The sequence below is a fragment of the Anastrepha obliqua genome, chromosome 1, assembly GCF_027943255.1.
Source record: "Anastrepha obliqua isolate idAnaObli1 chromosome 1, idAnaObli1_1.0, whole genome shotgun sequence".
Lineage (NCBI taxonomy): Eukaryota > Metazoa > Arthropoda > Insecta > Diptera > Tephritidae > Anastrepha > Anastrepha obliqua.
Window position 1 is genome coordinate 75,565,290 of NC_072892.1, and position 20,483 is coordinate 75,585,772.

Genomic DNA, 20,483 nt, shown 5'->3' on the forward strand with positions numbered 1-20,483 from the left:
CACCATGTGTAAGCCACAATTTTGGAACCATGGGTCACATCATATTGGAATTAAATTAAATTATAAATGTAAAAAATAGATCGGGTACTTTTTCACCCGGGCCCGGAGTTCTCAGAGGGGCCCGGACTCGAGATTATATGTATTTATATGAATTAGACATTATTGGAAAGGGCCCGCATTTGCAATTTTCCCCCGGGGCCCGGATATGCTCTCTACGGCCCTTATTACATGTGTTTGTAGGATAGTAAGTTATACCAGTTTAATGAGGTATAACCATACTCGCTAGCGAAGAATCTTACTCGAAAACTTTGTTGTTGCTTTCGCATGCAAATTTTTCGTTAAGTTAGTTAGAGAAGTGGCGAATAGCGCAATCTTTGCTTTTGATTACATACCATATTAGGCGCCTTCGATGCGAAAGTTCTCTGATCGCTATGTTTGGGCTTTGCTAGTTTGACGTAAAGTTGGCATGTGAAAGCAACAACAATGTTATCCAGCAAGATTTGCCACTAGCGAACATGGTTATACCTCATAAACTGGCATAATTCACTATTTTCAATGCTGATAAATCTCTCTTTTTTGCTATTAGGCCAGTTTCATTAGACCACGTGCATACAGGGAAACTTTTGTTGCTTCACACAACTTGGAATTGTTATTTTTTAGTCTACAGCCAACAACAGCACTAATAATAAAGAGAACACAAAGGGAATTGACAGAACACGAGTATCACAAGTAATAGGTTCAAGCAACACATTTTTCCATGTTTGAACGTGGACTTACTAATACTCATTAAGTGCCTAAACAAATGTAATTTTTGGTAGCTCTTTTTCAGTGCGATCAACATATCTTTACTTATACCAGTTGCTTCATCGATTGGTCCCTTGCTAACGTTTGGCGAATCCATAATGTCTATTATGAAGAATATTGTAAACAGCTACATTTTACGATGTCCGTGAGCAAAATCAATTGAAAATTTATTACACTTAGAATTTTCTTTAAATATATTGCTGCTAGATCACCTGAAGCTTAAAATTAGAATCTGCTACCCAGAGCTTTTAGAGAAAAGTGTTTTTTTCAGACTTATATTTATTTTTGCAGTTTGTGCCAGAAGAAAATAACCGTTTTTTCTTGTAACTTCAAGATATATTTCGTTCTGCTTTTTGCTGCATAATAGTCCCACTCAAGGGGGGACTACGACGCCAGTGCTAACTCATGTTAGTGTCGTTCGAAACTTTCCCGTAAACTCAACCAAACAAAAATGAGTAAGAAATACGCGAAGCGTTTTGAGGCCGTATTTTTAGGCACGCATTCGAAAGGGCCGAAATTATCTTACGCCGCGGCTGCAAAAGTAATTAAAAAATCAAAAAAAGTTTGTTGTGATGTAGAATCAGCGGTATAAGATGTACAAAAATGTTGATGACTTTTCCGAGCGCGGCTTGAAGCGAGTGATGACAAAAAAGCAGACTAAAGTGATCGTCCAACTTTTTAAGCGGGACCCTTCCTTGTGACTACGCCAAGCACGATCAGTTCTTGCTAAAAAGGGAATAGATGTGAGTGTCAACACCATTGAACATCGACTGAAGGAGGCGAACATATCCTACCGCTCCACATCATCAAAACCACCGCTCTCAGAAAAACACATTGAGAAACAACAAAACAAGAAAATGGCGTCACAGTATTGGACTGACCTTCCCAGTCCCCAGACGCCAACATTAGGTTGGCTGAATAAATAAATGATTTACATATATACGATATTAGTTTGGGAAAAATAAACCCTTCATTTTTGTGTAAAATTTTTGCGCAAACTGTTTTATAGTCGATTTTTAACTGCTGGGCGATGCTACGACTACTAACATGTCGGCCGACTTCGATTACTTCTGTGATTTTATGGACATTGTTTTTTTAAGATCAAAAGGGGCTGAACGGAATCGACGAAACCAAAATTGCAATTAATTAGCTATTACAATATCGGGCCCATAAACACCATTCAGAATTTCAATGGCTTGCAATTTCCCCTTTTTCAAAGAAAAACTGTAAAATGTCATCCTCAGAAACGTTGAGTTCATCCCCCCGTCGACGGATCAGTGTGTACTCTCGCTTAGTCCAAACGTAACTTTCTCCACCCATATTCCATCAAGGGAGGAGTGGACCGAGGGCAACACCTGGGGACAGGGCCTGGTTAACCTGTTCATGGATGGCTCGAAGTTTGACGGTAGGGTTGGAGGAGGGGTATTCTGCAAAGAGCTCTCCATCAAACTCAAATTCCGGCTCCATGCAGAGGTGGCCGCAATCAAAGACGGTAAATATTTACTCTGACAACCTGCGCTCTACTCCTGGGCTTTCCACCAACTCAGCGAGCGCTGGGCAAGTACACGAACGTGTAAGGTCGCGAAATCCTTCTGCCCACGTTTGGACTCCGATCCAGGATATTGTGCGGATGACAAAAACTCAGCTCTCAAATTTTGTAGGCATCCACACGGGACTCTATCGGCGGATGGTGGATGAGGTAGAATAATCTCAGCAGCTGCACCGCTCTCGCGAGACTACCAGTATAAACCTATGAAATGAGACTTCCAGCTATTAGTCCATAGATGTCGCTAGGAGTATTTTTAAACCTTTCCAAATGTCTTGTTTTTTCATCTGTCATCTGTCAGCAATATTCTGTTCATTGTTTGTTACGTTTCATACAACAACGCATTTTTGTCGCTCTTAAAAATGTCGAATTTCGTGTCTTCAAACTACGATTTGCGGACATCGAAAAACCACTTATGAAATGCTGCTCTCCCGGTTCAAAAGGAAATCTTTTTTGCATCAAATAGTTACGGGTGATGAAAAGTGGGTGTATTTCTCCAATCCCAAGCGTGAACGATCGTATCGTCCGCCCGCCCACAAGCCAAAAACAACGGCCAAACCAAATCGCTTCGGCCGTAAGGCAATGCTGCGTGTTTTCTGGGATCAGCGTGGTATGATTTGGTACGAGCTATTAAAACCAGGTGAAACAGTTGACGGTGCACGCTACCAACCACAATTCGCCGATTTAAACTGCGCTATACATCGAAAACTCCCAAAATATGCCGATCGGCATCACAAAATAATTTTTCTTGATGACAATGCACCGCCATATCGAGCAAGAGCGACCCGGGAATTAGTGGAGACGTTCGATTGGGAACCGCTGGTGCATGCGGCTTACTCACCAGACTTGGCGCCTTCAGATTATCATGTGTTTCACCACTTTTTCCTCCTTGCAATGGTATCACAAATGATGAACCAAACTTCTTTCATCCAAGTGGGCCCACTCTCTGGGCAACAATTACAACCCAACCTAACCTAGCCTAAGCCCAATCGTTTCTGAATCGACTGCCAGTCGATTTTCGCAAATCAATAAATTCTAACCGCAGTTGTGGTATTTTGAAGATGATACAAATCGTTGACTGCTTTTTTTTATCAAAATCCATTGATATATGAATGTAGTGGTTTAAAATCTATTAAAATTTAAATATTTAAATCGTATATGTAACCCAACCGACACTTGTTGGCCCGCTTCAGGATACAAATATTATTTATTAAATATAAATAAAAACATGTGCTATTTAGAATGTTTTTACATTTTTTATTTAAAATTTATAATTTTTATATTATAAATTATCTGATTCTAATTCATCTGATCTAATTTCAGAAATTTTACAGATATAATCAACTTTCTAGAAATTCAGTCGACGAAGAAAAAAAATTTAAAGGATCTAGCGTACCATATTGGGCAATTTTCAAAAAAATATCTTTGCAACTCTACAATGTTTTTTGCACTTTCTTCGTTACGTTAGCGATTTTTCCTTCTGTACATTCAGGTAAGTGGTCTTATTTAAAGGTTAATTCTGTGGAGAAATGCACGTTTTTCGGAATTTTTTTTAATCGACACAAATAGTGTTAATTTATTTAGTGAATCTCCGGAGGCTTCTCGAAAGATGTTTTTCGGTGTGCATCATAATTCGTAACAAAATCATCTGAAACAAAAAAAAAATCTAAATACATTTGTTAAAGATGATGTTTTCAACGTATTCCCGGGAAGATTTTCTTTTGATTTTTCTGTTTTTCATAGCTTTTTCAAGCCAAAAACACAATTTTCGGCACAAAAAATCTGCTAGTTTGTTATATGATTAATAATTATTTTATTTATATTGAAAAAATAAGGCTCCCATGGATCTCTGGGGAAAATATGAAGTAGTACTGTCCAAAAATTTCAAAACGATTGGGCCAGTGGATTTTAAGTTATGGCGTACAAGGACTTCAAAAGTAACAAATTTCAGAAAAGCGCATTGAAGTCGAGTAGGTATAAAAACCCGACCTAGACCCTCAATTATTCATAGGTTCCTAAATTTTGTTTCGATAAAAAGTTTAAATACCTTACCCATTTCTTGAATTTTTTTGTTAATTTGCACAAAGTTTTAAATTTGAGTTTATATAGGCTTTGTTGGAAAGTTAACTGTAGTTTCATTAAAAATGAGTTATTATAATTAAATAAGAACAAATAAATTGTCAAAACTTGTCAACAAGTTCTGTAAAGAAGCACTGTAATTTATAACATATTAAATACCCAGTGTATTTTGTTACGCCTAAAAAAACAAAACGTATTAAATTTTGTCTATTTGTGTACGGAGATAATTTAAAAAACAAAAAAAAAACTTACTATGTTACGAGGGGTGCCTTTTATATGTCGGGATTAGAGAACAAAAACAAATTTTAATCATCGAAAATCACTTTATTGTTTTTCAAAATATTCTCCATGAAGATCTATACACTTTTGCATGCGTTTGAACCAATTGTCGAAGCACTTTTGCCACTCTGAATGAGGTACCTCCAAAACATGTATTCTGAATGCCGTAACCGCTTCTTCAGGTGTCGAAAAACGTTGACCTCTCAGTTTGTTTTTTACGTACGGGAATAAAAAGAAGTCATTCGGTGCTAAGTCAGGACTATACGGCGGATGACCCATTAATTCGATGTTTTGGGTGCTCAAAAATGCAGTTGTTTGAGCCGATGTGTGAGAGCTCGTATTGTCCTGGTGAAGAGTGATCCGTCTTTGGCATTGGTTTTCCTAATTTCTTGGAAGACAACTGGCAAGCAAATGATTGTGTACCACTCAGAATTCACTGTTCTGCGTTGTTCTAGTGGTACGGTTGCGACATATCCAGTTTTTCCGAAAAAAACAGGCGACCATTTGCTTGGAAGTGCTTCGTGCGCGAACAACTTTTGTTGGATTTGGCTCATCTTGAAACACCCATACAGTGGACTGCTGTTTATTTTCGGGCTCATACGCGTAAATCCATGATTCATCACCTGTCACGATGTCATAGACGTGTTTCGAAGCCCCGCGATCGTATTTTTTTAGCATTTCCTTCGACCAATCGACACGAGCCTTTCTTTGAGCGATTGATTGTGTGGGATCCAACGCGAACAAATCTTTTTGACAGTCAATTGTTTATGCAATATTGAATGTATGCTGGTCTTACTAATGCCTACGATTGCCTCAATCTCACGATAGGTCACATGACGATCTTGCAATATCAGTTCGCGCACAGCATCAGTGGTTTTCGGAACAACAACTGATTTTGGACGACCTTCGCGAAATTCGTCTTGGAGTGAACTACGACCACGACTGAATTCACCTTACCATCGATCAACACTGGTCCTTGATGAAGCTTCATCGCCAAAAAATGAATTAAGTTCATCCATGCAATGTTGCTGAGTTAATCCACGTCGAAAGTTGTAAAAAATAATCGCACGAAAATGTTCACGATCTAATTTCATTTTTGGACGGAGATGAATCTTTTAAGTTACTGTTAACAACACAAATAGCGCTGGTATTTCAAAACGTTCTGAGTACGTAAAAGCCAAAAAATGTCAAACTTTGCGATACAGCTGTCAGTTGCCAGATTGCAACACCAGGGATGCCAAATCCCGACATATAAAAGGCACCCCTCGTATAAATACGAGTATGCTAGGGCTCGCGTGTTGATGGACATATGTCTGGTATGTTTACTTTGTATTAAAAACAGATGATCCAAGTACGTGCCACTGTCTATCTGTCAAGCCTCGGTAGCGCTCACCGTTGACCGAAATGGTGTTTCCACCAGCAAAGAAAAATGTGCCAATGATGCCACCGCTCCAAAAGCCGCACCAAATTTTCACTCTCTGAGGTTTTCTTGGAGCACGTTCGAGTTTTTTTAATTCCCAGGTGCTGCAATTTTGCTTATTAATATAGGTTCAGAAGTAAAACCTTGGGTACTTCATAGCTCTCAATTTGATATCTAACTAATTTTCCAATTCATTTCCAACCTTGAAATCCAACATCATTCATTACTCTTCTCTGACCTTGAGGAATTTTCTAATTATAATATTATTATTATTCTTATCATTCTCCAATTTATCTCTAATCTTGGAATGAAAAATATTTTAAAAAGGCGGAAATTATTTTACTATTGTAATTTTAGTATTTCAATGATATTTTTGAGACCACTTGAGGAATCACATTGGAGTTTAAATTGAGATATTTTTGTAAACTTTAATCGAATAAAATTTTTGAAGCTGTTCGCCACTTGCCCAAAAATTGTAACTGATTTAAATTTGTAAATTACGATAACACTAGTTTTCAGCCAAAAACCCGACCATCCAATTTCTGTGTTTCAAGGTCGCTGAGTCCGAAAATTCATATATTTTTTTTGTGTCAAGTAGTTTTGAAGATATCACCAAGGTATTGGATTAAAGAAAAAAGTCTGACATCTGTAGAATCCCTTAACTAATCAAAACAAGTGATATATCAAATTAAATTTGCTGTCTAGCGCTCAGTGCGTCACTTTCATTAAAATTTAAACATTTTCTAGGTATTTACAAAGTTGAAACAAAAACAGCTTCGAAAATTGTTGTTTTACGCATATCTTAAGCCCAACACATCCATCTGAAAAGAAAGAGTTCCTTAATGTAAAGTTAAACAAGTGACCAACATAGAATAAATGGTGTATATTATATATAATTTGAGCTTTAAAGCTTTTTTGCTGTATGCCTAAGCTGCCTGTCTTACAAAGCGGATACACCAAGTACTGCTGCTTCTTTTATTTATGGGATAGCCGAGCCCGTGGACAGTACTATATGTAAAATAATATTTCCCGGAGCTAACAAAACAGAAAACCAAATAAATAACCATTTTTAAAATATTACTTAATTTTTATTCTGCCGGAATAATTTTTGCATTTGTGTAATTGTGATGTTTTTAATTAATATCTTATACTTTTAAAGTAATTGTTTTTGATTTGAGTATTAATTATTCTTTAAATACATTCTTATAATTATAGATATAAAATCATCGTCGAATAATTTCATTATACAAGATCCTGGGTTGTTCACTTCAGTGACATGTTTCTTGACATTCAATCTGTTTGCAATGCTAGGTAGCTTGACAACGTCTTGGATTCAGTGGGTGAGTATTTACTATTATTAAGTAAATATTGTTGAGCTTTCTAAAATAAAGAGTACATGTATTAAATGGTAGATCCAGAAACTTTCAATATGCAGTTACATTTTTTAAGAAAATTTATTTTATTATTCTTCTTATGTATAAATATGTATGTTTTTAAATTCTGTGTAGCGTGATTACGAGCGAACTTATTCAATTGGGTGCTGTAAAGTCAGTACTTTGTATTCTTCAGCTCGATTCTACAGGGTGAACGATATAATGACAGTTCAATATATTGTTTATAAGCCATCAAAAGCATTTGCGTCTCAGTTTTTTTGAATTTTTTTTTTTTCTGTGATGGAATTCAAACGTAATAGTGTGATTGCGTTATATTTGGCTGGAAAATCACAACCAGCCATTGTTCGTGAGCTCAGTCACCTCAAAGTGAATAAAATGTTTGTGTATCGCACTATAAAACGTTACAAAGATACTGGTAGCATTGCAAAACGCTATGGAGGTGGACCAAAAATAACCGCAACAACGCCAGAAATGGTTCGGCTTTTGTTGTTGTGAAGGCTCGACTTGAACGAAGTCCACGTCGAAGTGGAAGAAAAATGGCCAAAGAACTGAAAATATCGCAAGACAGCATTCGACGCATATTGAAAAATGAGCTCAAGATCAAGGCTTATAAGTTCCAAAAAGCCCACAATCTTTCACCCCAGCAAAAAAAGTTCGGTGCGAAAGAGCAAAAGAGTTGTGGCGCTTGAACGAACGTGGCGAATTTCCTACATTGTGTTTTCTTATGAAAAAAATTTCCAATTTGAGCAGTTCATAAACACTCAAAACGATCGTGTTTACTTGACCGAACGCTCATACGAGAATTTGAGCCTATGGCCACTCGAAGCAATTTTCCATCGCAAGTAATAGCTGATTAGGAGCGTTACGCCATAAAATACGTTGAAAATCTCTGTGGTAGTCATGCACCCAAATCATACGGTACGTTTTCTCTACGTCACCAGACATAATAAATCGATGTCTACGAAATGTCAAAATAACAAAATAACTCACGCAAAAGCGATGGTTCAGAAAGCAAAACTTCATTAAGTGACGAATGAACACTACGCGAAGCCTTGTTGTTGTAGGGTGATGTAGCAAGTGGCAACATTCGGGCGATGGCTTTTTGATTTCGGCTTCCGGCACTCGCTCCATATGTAGCAAAGCAAGATATTCTGTGGCCGCCGTAGCCGAATGGGTTGGTGCGTGATCACCATTCGGAATTCACTGAGAGGTCGTTGGTTCGAATCTCGGTGAAAGCAAAATTAATAAAAACATTTTTCTAATAGCGGTCGCCCCTCGGCAGGCAATGGCAAACCTCCGAGTGTATTTCTGCCATGAAAAAGCTCCTCATAAAAATATCTGCCGTTCGGAGTCGGCTTGAAACTGTAGGTCCCTCCATTTGTGGAACAACACCAAGACGCACACCACAAATAGGAGGAGGAGCTCGGCCAAACACCTAACAGAAGTGTACGCGCCAATTATTTATTTATTAAGATATTCTGCCATGAAGTTTGTATATTGTTTTTTCAATTTGGAATTACCTACAAGTCTTGTTTCTGTTGCATTTAGTCGCTTTAGTGTGAGTTCGGCGGACTGGCCAAAGTTGTTCGATTTTGATTTGAATGGTAGCTCAACAATGAATTTACCGTCATCAGCCCTCGTATGTGTATTTAAAAATGACTTCTCTGCTTTGTCCTCTTCTTCTGTGTACGGTAGTGTACATTGAATTTCCTCTGATCAATTCAAAGCATTTTTCGCTCCCTAAAAGAATGACAATGGGCGAAGGAATATAAAATGTCGGATCAGCCAGATCAGTGATAGAAATGATGAGTATTGTGCTTTATCAAGACATTGCACCGGGACGGATGAAGAAATTATTGGCATAATCCGAGCTTCGGCATTTAATGATTCACCACCCACCATGGAGGTTATATGAAGGGAGACCCAGCCATGGGAAACACCTGTTGCTATGTTGTTTAAGCCATGTATTGGTATTCTTGAGTGCTGACGACGTAAACCCAAACGCTGCACGCAATTTTCGGAGATTATTGTTTTTTTCGAGCCGCTGTCTAATAACATGCGACACTGTTGTTGTTCACCGTAGCAATCAGTAACCTCGCACACCGCTTTAGGAAGGAGTGTGTTGATTTCTGGCAATGCGTTGAAGTTGATGGTCACCGCTTGCTCATCACGCTGTCGTTGTTGTGATGCCTCAGTGGTGTCTTGATGAAGGAACTCATTAATGGTAGGAAAATCAATATTAGATTTATGTAATTTAGTTCACTCTCTAGTGGTAGCTGGATCAAGCTTGGATAATAAAAGATGTATAAGCCAGATATCGCGTTTCTCTGCCTCTTCTCCTAAGGCACGTAATCCACGCAAAACCTCATCTGCGCCATCGTATATAATATCTTGCGCAAATTAATCGACGATTAACTAGTAGTAGTTGCCAAATTTATAAATTTAGTAATATGCGTGTTAGCAATAACACCTAATTTGTTGTATCGAAAACATAGCTTACTCCAAGCCTCTGAGTAATTTTCGTTTGTTTCAGGAATATGCCCTACTAGTTCATATGCTGCTTCAGCCAAATAACTCTTTAACAGCTGGAACTTTTGGTGCACACTGTATTATTGTGAACTGCGCTGACAAAAGAGTCATGGAATGCCTTCCATTCCGTAAGTTCACCACCAAATGCTTTTATTTTTAGCTTTGGCAAAAAACTTATGTTAGGACTAGACACTTGCCTTGCTAAATTTTGTAGGATATCAGTTTGTGATGATAAAATACTCGTTACTGCAGCATCTTGGCGAATTGATTCAAATGTAGCTGCCGCCACTCGAGAGTTTTCAGCTATGTGTAACCGTAGTTTGCTTTTAATGAAGAGCATTCGCTCTTCAAATTCTTCCCAGTCTGCCTCGATCTCAACATGCATCCCTTCCTCATCGTCGCTCTTCTCGATCATTACCCGAACAATGACCTTGTATTCCACCCAAATCTTCTCCAGACGTTCCAAGCGACACTCCCAATCTTCAATGGGTTGATCGATGCCAATGTGTGTAACAGCTCCCTTCAGCAATGCACGTTTGGACCTCAGTTTTTGCATGTTGATTTACTGCAATTTAACCCCAATTTCGATTGACTCCCGCTATCCTCAAAGCATACATACATATAACATTATATTCAAATAAAAGGTGGCGTGATGTTTGCAATGCACATATGTAAGTACATATGTGTGTACCAAATACAGTAGATTCTGTTTTTTGCGGTTTTGAAATAGTGCGGTTTTTAAAAAAATTAAAAAATGCATGTCGACCTATCGGGAATTGTACATATAAACAAGATTCTAAACCAGCTAAGCAAAAACTCATCACAGATTACATCAAAAATGCTACCCCAACAAGTATGGAACCGCCTGCATCACCATCCGGATCAGACGTGTACATTTCCTCAAGTGACGGATGTGATTTTACGCCAAATCCTAAACGAATGCGCAACATGCGGGTATTGTCTGATTCTATTTCTGACGATGTAAATTTATTTTTCGACTCTGACGTTTCTTAAATAAAGATATAATTTTCAAAAATACAATTTTTTGTTTATCCGATTTTATTTAATTATTTCAGATTCATGCGGTCTATGGAACGTATCTATAGTTATAATATGGGACTAGTACCCTTTTTTATGCGATTTTATTACATTATTTCAGATTTATGCGGTTCTTAGCTGTTTTGAAACGTATCTATAGTTTTACTATAGAACTGGTAGCTTTTTTTATGCTGTTTCTTGCGGAACGTATATACCGCATAAAAACAGAATCTACTGTATGTCACGAGAAGAACCGTAGGCCTAAGTAGCTAGTGTGCTCCATTAATTAGTGTTATATCGCGTTTTTCAATAGGTGCGCTTCAATTTTTTTCCGATAGGGAGGGCGAATGACGCAATATTTTTTATTTTTCGCTTGTCATTTGTAAACTTCATTAGTATACATTTCATCATGGAACGCTACACACTTGAGCAACGATAGCAAATCGTGCAAATTTTTTATGAAAATAATCGTTCTGTTGCTGCTACTTTAAGACTACTTTTTTCCAAAAAATCATCTTCAGTGATGAAGCTCACTTTTGGCTCAATGGCTTTGTCAACAAGCAAAATATGCGTTACTGGGCAGAAAGCAATCCACACGTGATTCATGAGGCACCGTTGCATCCCGAAAAAATCACTGTTTGGTGCGGTTTACATGCCGGCGGCGTAATTGGCCCATATTTTTTCGTTGACGAGAACGATCGCCACGTTACTGTGAATGGAAATCGATACCGCGACATGATAAACGATTATTTTTGGCCGCAATTGAATGGTATGGACTTAGACGACATGTGGTTTCAACAGGACGGGCCCCAAGCCACACAGCACACGCTACAATTGATTTGTTGAAGAGTAAGTTCGATGAGCGCATTATTTCCAGAAATGGACCGGTCGAATGGCCGCCGCGCTCGTGTGATTTAACGCCTCTCGACTATTTTCTTTGGGGTTATGTGAAGTCATTGGTCTACAGTAACAAGCCGGCGACGATTTGTGAGCTCATAGCCAATATTCAACGCGAAATTGCTGGAATTTCGGCCGATTTATGCAAAAGAGTGGTCGAAAATTGGGTTGAAAGATTGGACTTCGTAAAACGTGCACGCGGTGATCATGCAAAAGAAATCGAATTTCATACTTAAATGTATATGTTCAAACTCGACAATAAAAAAAAAATTAGTTAAAAAAATCAAACCGCTTGTGTTTTATTAAAAAAAAAGTTGAAGCGCTCTTACTGAAAAACGCTTTATTTCATATTGCTCTAATAAATAATAATAATAATAATAAGAGAGAAGTAAAGGGTGTGTCGCGTGGTTACTGTTCACTTACGATTAAGGGGTTATACACAGTTATGAAGCAAATAAAAGACGGGTTGTCAAAGATTTATCCTGAAGAAACTTCAGAATATTTTAATTTGAAAATTTTTGGCGGTTATAAAAGCATCCTTCAAGAACGTAACAAAATTTTTTATTTATGAAAATGTTGATTATAGAGCGCGATGCAGGCGATTTCTGGAACCTCCTTTAAAAAAAGACGATTTACGGTGTACATCGTAACTCAGGATTGGATTATCTGAAATCAAAAAAACCAAACAAATTTTGTTAATATATTAGATTATCTAGTAATTAATCGTTCGGCTAATCAAAATAGTGAATTTTCACAAAAAGGCAGCTTTTAAAAGAAATGATTTCGATTTTTACGTTAAAATTTGGCCGTAAATTGATTATAAAATGGAAAATAAGTATCAGATTTACAAAAGGAACGATTAATTACTAGAAAATGTATCTTTAAAGATTGAGTTAAAACGGTTGACCGATCAAACAAGCCGTTTTCGAGATATCGTGTACACCGACTTGAAAAATGCCGTTTTGAAAAAAAAAACACGTTTAAAGTTTCAATACCTACCTTAAAACGTGCCGAGGCATCTCTACATATTTAGGTATAACTCCGAAAGTATTGCTTAGATCTACTTCAAATTTCGTGCGTATACTTTTGAATATATGTACATACATTACAAAAATGCAAAAAAAAATCGATTTTTTTGAAAGTCATAACTGCGTATAACCCCTTAAACAATAATAAAAAGAGCTGTGGAAAAGACTGTATCTCAAACTTTTTGCTAAAGAAAACAACAAACACTTTCTGGAGATTCTTAGGCTATTTCCCACTGGAATGGAAAGCAGCAAAAATAAAACGCATTCCAAAACCAAACACTGACCTTAGTTATCTTCCTAATTAATATCTCTTCTTTCAAATATTAGTAAATTTATTGGAAGATTTTTTGCTTGAAAGAATAAAACAACATATTGAAGAGCGACATGTGTTAAAAGATTATCATACCATTCAACATACCACGCACTAACATTACTCTCTGATTTTATTGCTTGGGTGGAAGGAATCATATTTAAAATGTATAGGAAGTTCAACTTTGAAAAAATCGTTGCATAATATTGTATGGTTATTTAAAAGAGCGATCATTGTATGTTAATGAAGGTAGATAGTATTTAATTCTTTGACAAAAGTCGTTAGCTCAGGTGTGCCACAGGCTATTTGTTGTTGCCAATTCTCTTAACATCTTCTTAGCCGATTTCCCTGACCCGCCATTAAGTTCTGAAATTAATAATTCCGATATTAACGTGCTCATATACGCAGATGACATAATTATATTGGGATCTCACCCACGCATAACCAAAGCCAACGAAGCGGTCTCAACCGCCAACCTTACAGAAGTGGTACTTTTCGGAAAATAATTTCTAATAAAAGTTTGTATGAAAAATGTAAAATACTTTTTCTTAATGAAATCGTCAGTAAGATTTGTTGATAAAATGACACTCCTAGAAAATGAACTACAGTAGAGCGTCGATTATCCGAAAGCCGGTCATCCGAAACGTCGGTTAACCGAAAGGAAACATGACGCCTTTCTCGGATATAAAGAATAAAAAAAAGTATGTACAAATGAAATAGAAACGTTCAGAGAGCGACGCAAGGGAACGTCCTGATTTTGACATTTTCCGTGTCTTCATCGATAGCATGTTATATTTAGAACATGATTCATAGGTATTGACAGTGTTGTACATATGTACATACTTGCTTTCTGTCACGCGCTTTATGAATTTAAGTTAGTATCGCAGTTCCTAAATATAACAGCGTCGGTGGTGTTATCGTGCCGCGAATTAACTTGAAGGATGCTGTTTACATGGTGTGGGCTTATGTCAAAGCGACTACTCTAAAGAAATCCTGGAATAAGCTTTGTCCAGCAGTGGAATCCGAAGCTAGCCTTACATCTAAAGAACCAACAAATGAAAACTTTGTTTCAGAAATGGTTGAGTTGATGAAAGAGGTTTCATGATTTAAAGAATGTGACCAAGAAAACGTGCATGAATGGCTAGAATTTGACGAGGATGATCCTGGCTACGAATTGTTGACAGACGACGATGTAATAGCACAGGTTCAACTTCCTGAAGATGACGACGATGAAGACGAAATTAGTGATGACATCGTCTCAGCTGAAAAATGTCCGTGCAATGAAGAAGCCTATAAATGATTTGAGACTGCTATTAAATGGTTGGGACACCAAGGCGAATGCGATTCTGTGCAGCCTTTAAAATGCCTAAGAGATTTGGCGGCAAAAAAACGAGTCTCAAAACTTAAGCAAACAAATATGTTCGACTTTTTTTTTTAGATTAGTTTTGTACTATAAAAAATGTTTAGACATATGTATTTATGTACCGTGTGTGCAAACCCTACTTAAATGTGACTATTCATAATATGTACTGTACTCTAGTGTATCATTAAAAAGCATTACATACATAATATGTATTCCTAATCCAATGACATGTTTGATTACCCTACCCTCAACAAAGAACTGGAATTTCGCAATCGTCTCTGGATGGTTCGTATAGCATTTGTCCTTAACGGCTCCCCACAAAAAATAGTCCAACGAGCTTAAATCACAGCTCCGAGGCGGACAATTGATATCGGAATTTTGGCTGATTATTCGGTTTTCAAAAACGGTAGCCAAAAGTTCGAGTGTAACTTTGGCAGTGTGACAAGTTGCACCGACCAACCAAATGTCGTCCATGTCATCCTCTTCAATTTTTGGAAACAACTCGTTGACCATGTCACGGTAACGCTCGCCATTTACTGTAACCGCGGCTCCTCGCTCATTTTCGAAAAAAATGGCCGGATGATGTCGCCAGACCAAAAACCGCACCAAACAGTGACTCGTTGTGGATGCATTTGCTTCTCTACAGTAAATTGTGGATTTTCTGAGCCCCAAATCCGACAATTTTGCTTATTGACGTAGCCATCGTTGAAAATCAGAAAAGAAGAAGACTCGCCACTTTGGAAATAGGTTTTCAATATTTCCCAATTTTGTTCAAGCGTATAGCATCCCATTTCGTAAATGTCAAACCTTTAAGTAAATTATGAACACATTTGACATGTCATTTGTGTTACCATTCTCAAAAAAATAGGTGGTTCAAAAAGCAAACGCTATATGGCCCACCCTGTATTATTTGGAAGTTATGCAACGTTTGAGAGAGAATGTGCGTAGGAAACGGCCCTATTTGGGTAAAGAAAACTCATGAATCTTGCGCCATGATAACACACCTCGACAAATATCATCGAACAACCACCGTATTCACCGGATTTAGACCCCTGTGACTTTTTCTTTTTCCCAAAACTTAAATTGCCACTCCGCGGATGCCACTTTGAGTCGATAGAGGCCATTGAGGCGAATTCGGTGAAGGAGCTGAAGGAGATCCCTTTAAACGCGTTTGAAAAGTGCTTTGATGACTGGACTAATCGTTGGCATATATGTATTGCTTCGAATGGAGCCTATTTTGAAAGCGACAAAATTAATTTTTATGATGAAACAATTATTTTGCGTGTTATTGAACAATTCCCGGTACTTTTTTTGACAGAATGTATTGCTCCAGTTACCCTAAGACAGCCTATTCTGTTTAACTTGTTAAGTGTCATTTGGGTCTTAATTTGGTCTACTTTTATTAGGTTTTATAAGACCAAGCCATCATTTTTGGCCGCGGACTCCCAGATACTCCATATTACCGGATAGAGTTAAGTTTGCGTTCAGTAATTTTATGGTCTCTAGGGCTTATTTCTTCTGATGAAGGGTACCACACATTATTTGTTCGGATTTATCGAGGGTCCTTTCTCTTGATACCAATCTTGCCTATTGTCGAAAGCTAGTTGCATGCGATCGGCTATAGTAAAGTCGATCTTGCCTCTAACCATAATAACTAGATCGCCAGCAAAGCCTTGAATTTCGTACCCGAAATCATGGAGCGCTTGTAAAAGCTCGTCGATGACCAAAAGCCAAAGGAAAGGTGATAAAATACCTCCTAGGGAGCATCCTTTGGTTGAAATGAAACATAAATTTTCGACCCAGTTTAAAAAATTATTATCGTATTCTTCAGCAAGTTGAGAACCCATCCCTTCCTCAGTAGAGCTGAAAGAGCCACCGTAATGTCAACTGATGTACAGAGGGCAATTTCTTTACCAGCCAACGCGTTTTGGATCATATGTATAGCAGTCTCAGTTGACTTACCTGACTGGTAAGCGTATTGTTCAACGTCTCTAACGTATTGATCTATTATTTTTTCCATAACTTTGAGCAGGAAAGAAGTTAAGCTTGAGTGTCCAAAGACTTTTGGGGTTTGGCCCGCCTTTGTGGCAGCTTTGAGAATGAAAGTTATCCTAGCTTTACCTCAATTCTTAGGCTTAATTCGAGGCTTATCCTGAAAATATATGTTAAGACCGGTGCTAATACATTCACGCCGTGCTGAAGTAGATACAGCTGTGGGTTATCAACACCTGGTGATTTAAATGGAGTAAAAGTGGAGATCGCCCATTTTGTTTTGTCACAGTTATTCATCAACCACGCTGATACATTCCGAAAAGAGACTATCCCGTTTCCTCCAGACTCTGCGTGAAGTCTCCGTCCGTGATCTTTGAGAGTCACTTTCGAAGTCTAGTACCCGCTGGAAGAGAATCAATCTCTTCACAGTGCTTCCTCCAAAAAATTAATAGTTAATAAATAATAATTACTAATCTCCTTTCTGTAATCTATGCAAAACCGGGTGCGATTCGATGCTTCATGATGACAGTTTTTCCACATTTCCACAATTCCCGTCGAATATGTAGCCGTATTTCTACAGCAATTTCTTAGCTTTTGTCCTTTCTAGCCGTCTTACTTCATGTAATCAAGTCTTCATCGGGGGGAATTCTTCTCTTCTGGGACCTTCACTGAAACCCTCGTGTATTTTCTCGTCTTTACTAGTATCTTTCCATCGTTATATTTGCCGCTCTATAGCTCATATTTCAGATTTTGATAGAATCCGTTGACGTCGACTAAGGGTTATTTTGCAGGACTGTACACTGTGGTAAACTCGATCGCGAACTTTGGTGATTTAACACAATATTCATTTGTGAATGAATAAATTATTAATGATTTTATATCTCCTCCTATTTGGGGCGTGCGTCTTGATATTGTTCCACAAATGAAGGGTCCTACAGTTTCAATCCGACTCCGACGAACAAATATTTTTTATAAGAAGCTTTTTCATGGCAGAAATACACTCGGAGCTTGCCATTGCCTGCCGAGAAAAATGTTTTTCTTAATTTTGGTGTTTCACCGAAATTCGAACCTACGTTCTCTCTGAATTCCGAATGGTAGTCGCGCACCAACCCATTCGGCCGCCTATATTATGATATTACGAGGGGTGCCTTTTATATTTCGGGATTTGGCATCCCTGGTGTTGCAATCTGGCAACTGACAGCTGTATCGCAAAGTGTGACATTTTTTGGCTTTTACGTACTCAGAACGTTTTGAAATACCAGCGCTATTTGTGTTGTTTACAGTAACTTAAAAGATTCATCTCGGTCCAAAAATGGAATTAAATCGTGAACATTTTCGTGCGATTATTTTTTACAACTTTCGACGTGGATTAACTCAGCAACATTGCATGGATGAACTTAATTCATTTTTTGGCGATGAAGTTCCATCAACGACCAGTGTTTATCGATGGTATGGTGAATTCAATCGTGGTCGTAGTTCACTCCAAGACGAATTTCGTGAAGGTCGTCCAAAATCAGTTGTTGTTCCGAAAACCATTGATGCTGTGCGCGAACTGATATTGCAAGATCGTCATGTGACCTATCGTGAGATTGAGGCAATCTTAGGCATTAGTGGGACCAGCATACATTCAAAAAAATTTGTTCGCGTTGGATCACACACAATTTGTCAATCGCTCAAAAACAGGCGCGTGTCGATTGGTCGAAGGAAATGCTCAAAAAATACGATCGCGGGGCTTCGAAACACGTCTATGACATCGTGACAGTTGATGAATCATGGATTTACGCGTATGAGCCCCAAAGTAAACAGCAGTCGACTGTATGGGTGTTTCAAGATGAGCCAAATCCAACAAAAGTTGTTCGCGCACGAAGCACTTCCAAGCAAATGGTCGCCTGTTTTTTCGGAAAAACTGGACATGTCGCAACCGTACCACTAGAACAACGCAGAACAGTAAATTCTGAGTGGTACACAATCATTTGTTTGCCAGTTGTCTTCCAAGAAATTAGGAAAACCAATCGCCAAAGACGTAAGGGATAAACGCTAAAAAAAAAAATTTTTTCATGAATTTATTGTAGCGAAACGGTTCAAGTCAGTTTACTAAAAGTTGTTGCATATTATAAAGTAACATTTTAAGAATATAAATGATAATTGATAAAATTTTCATGTAAAAATATTGCAAAATGAGCGAATGAGAGCACATTTACGTAGACGTCTTTTCAAAAATACATTTTGCAGTAGTCAGCATATCTCAGCGTAGAATCATCTGAAATCAAAAAAATCGAATAATTTAGTTAAAGTATGAGTTAAACTTCCCCCCAACGTTTATTTTGACGATTTATTTTCATTTTCAGCCATTTGGTAGTCGTTTGAAGTAAAAAGTGATTTTTGACGAAAAAATGCCGCCATTTTGTAGGTATAAAACCACCTTAATATAAAAAAAAAATGGCGAAAAAATGGTTTTTTATATGTAAAATATGTGTGCAAAATTTCAAAAGGATCGGTTGAGTAGTTTTCAAATGCCAATGACTACGCACTTCAAAAAAAAGGTTCGAGAAAACCGCGTTTAAAGTTTGTAACGGACTAGGCGCGCAACTGCTGGGTCTCGGCAGATGTTTGAGGCGGCTCGGCTTTATGCTCTATAACTTAAAAAGTTTTGCTCGGATTGACTTAAAATTTTAACACGGTATTTTTGAAATGTTTTACTACAACATGCAAAAAAAATCGATTTTTATCCCTTACCCCCCCCTTAAGTATATGGCAAGGATATGTGTATTGTGTATTGTATTGTGAAATTCAATTTTTAAGAGTACAGTAATCCAATGCTTAAAACTATTACAGAAAAATATTTAAAAATTGAGTAAAATTTAAAATTATCACAGTAAATCCAATATTAATAGGTAAATTAAGCGCCGTTTCATAGTGTCATATGGTTATAAATCACGATTCACTTCTTTCTATAGTTGTTGGTATTACTAATATATTATATTTGTATTGAAATGAGGAATATTGAAAATGAGTAATATGTTTAACGAAGCAATGGATTTAGAGAACGAGACTTTGGACATTGATAATACTCAATCAAACCAAATAAATAGCTAAATAAATAACAAACAAAATAATTTATTCGTCATCCGAATAATTTTTTCTTTAAATTATTTGTTATATAGAAATAACGTTATTCGAATAAAGTTTGCCCATCTCTGACCACAAATAATACGTCTAATACATCTATTTTTTCCAGCCTGGCCCAAAATATTTGGTTGTTCCTGTAACACTGCGGTTAGTGTTTATACCCCTCTTTCTATATTGCAACTACTTACCACTTAATGTTGATAGAAAACTGCCAGTCTTAATAAGCAACGAGTGGGTTTATTGGCTCATCGCTATCATAATGTCATGGAGCTCAGGCTATTTAAGGTAAGCATTATCTCTATATCTTAAAAACCAGACTACTGTCTGACCATCAAGGTCCAATAATTAACCAATTGCTTTAATTTTGATTGTATGTTTTAAAACAGACTAACAATAATAGATAAAATCTTTAACATTAAAGAATTGCTATGCATACATTAGCTTAATATTTAATACCAAATCTACAATAATTAGAAATCGAATATGCGCTGCTAGGCTGCACGGCTCGATATTAGCATGCTGGAAAAGATGTACATATAACTCTATGTATGTATTTGCAGTAAAGAGTTAAAAGAAGGCATGAACTTGTTAAAATACAAGATGCACGGTAGCAGAATTACGAATTGAAAGCTAAATAAATAAAAAATAAAATAAATGGCACGCACCCTTCTGTTA

At 37.3% G+C, this 20,483-nt stretch overlaps 1 protein-coding gene across 2 annotated transcripts in view; it reads left to right on the forward strand.

The window, feature by feature from the left end:
- The window catches only part of LOC129245765 (equilibrative nucleoside transporter 1-like), a 53,797-nt gene that overhangs the window by 28,396 nt on the left and 4,918 nt on the right, over positions 1-20,483 (forward strand). For both annotated transcript variants that reach the window (XM_054884148.1, XM_054884156.1), the window contains exons 6-8: positions 3,674-3,842; positions 7,344-7,468; positions 19,918-20,093. In XM_054884148.1, coding sequence (XP_054740123.1) covers positions 3,674-3,842; positions 7,344-7,468; positions 19,918-20,093 — 470 coding nt within the window. The remainder of the gene's footprint in view (positions 1-3,673; positions 3,843-7,343; positions 7,469-19,917; positions 20,094-20,483) is intronic.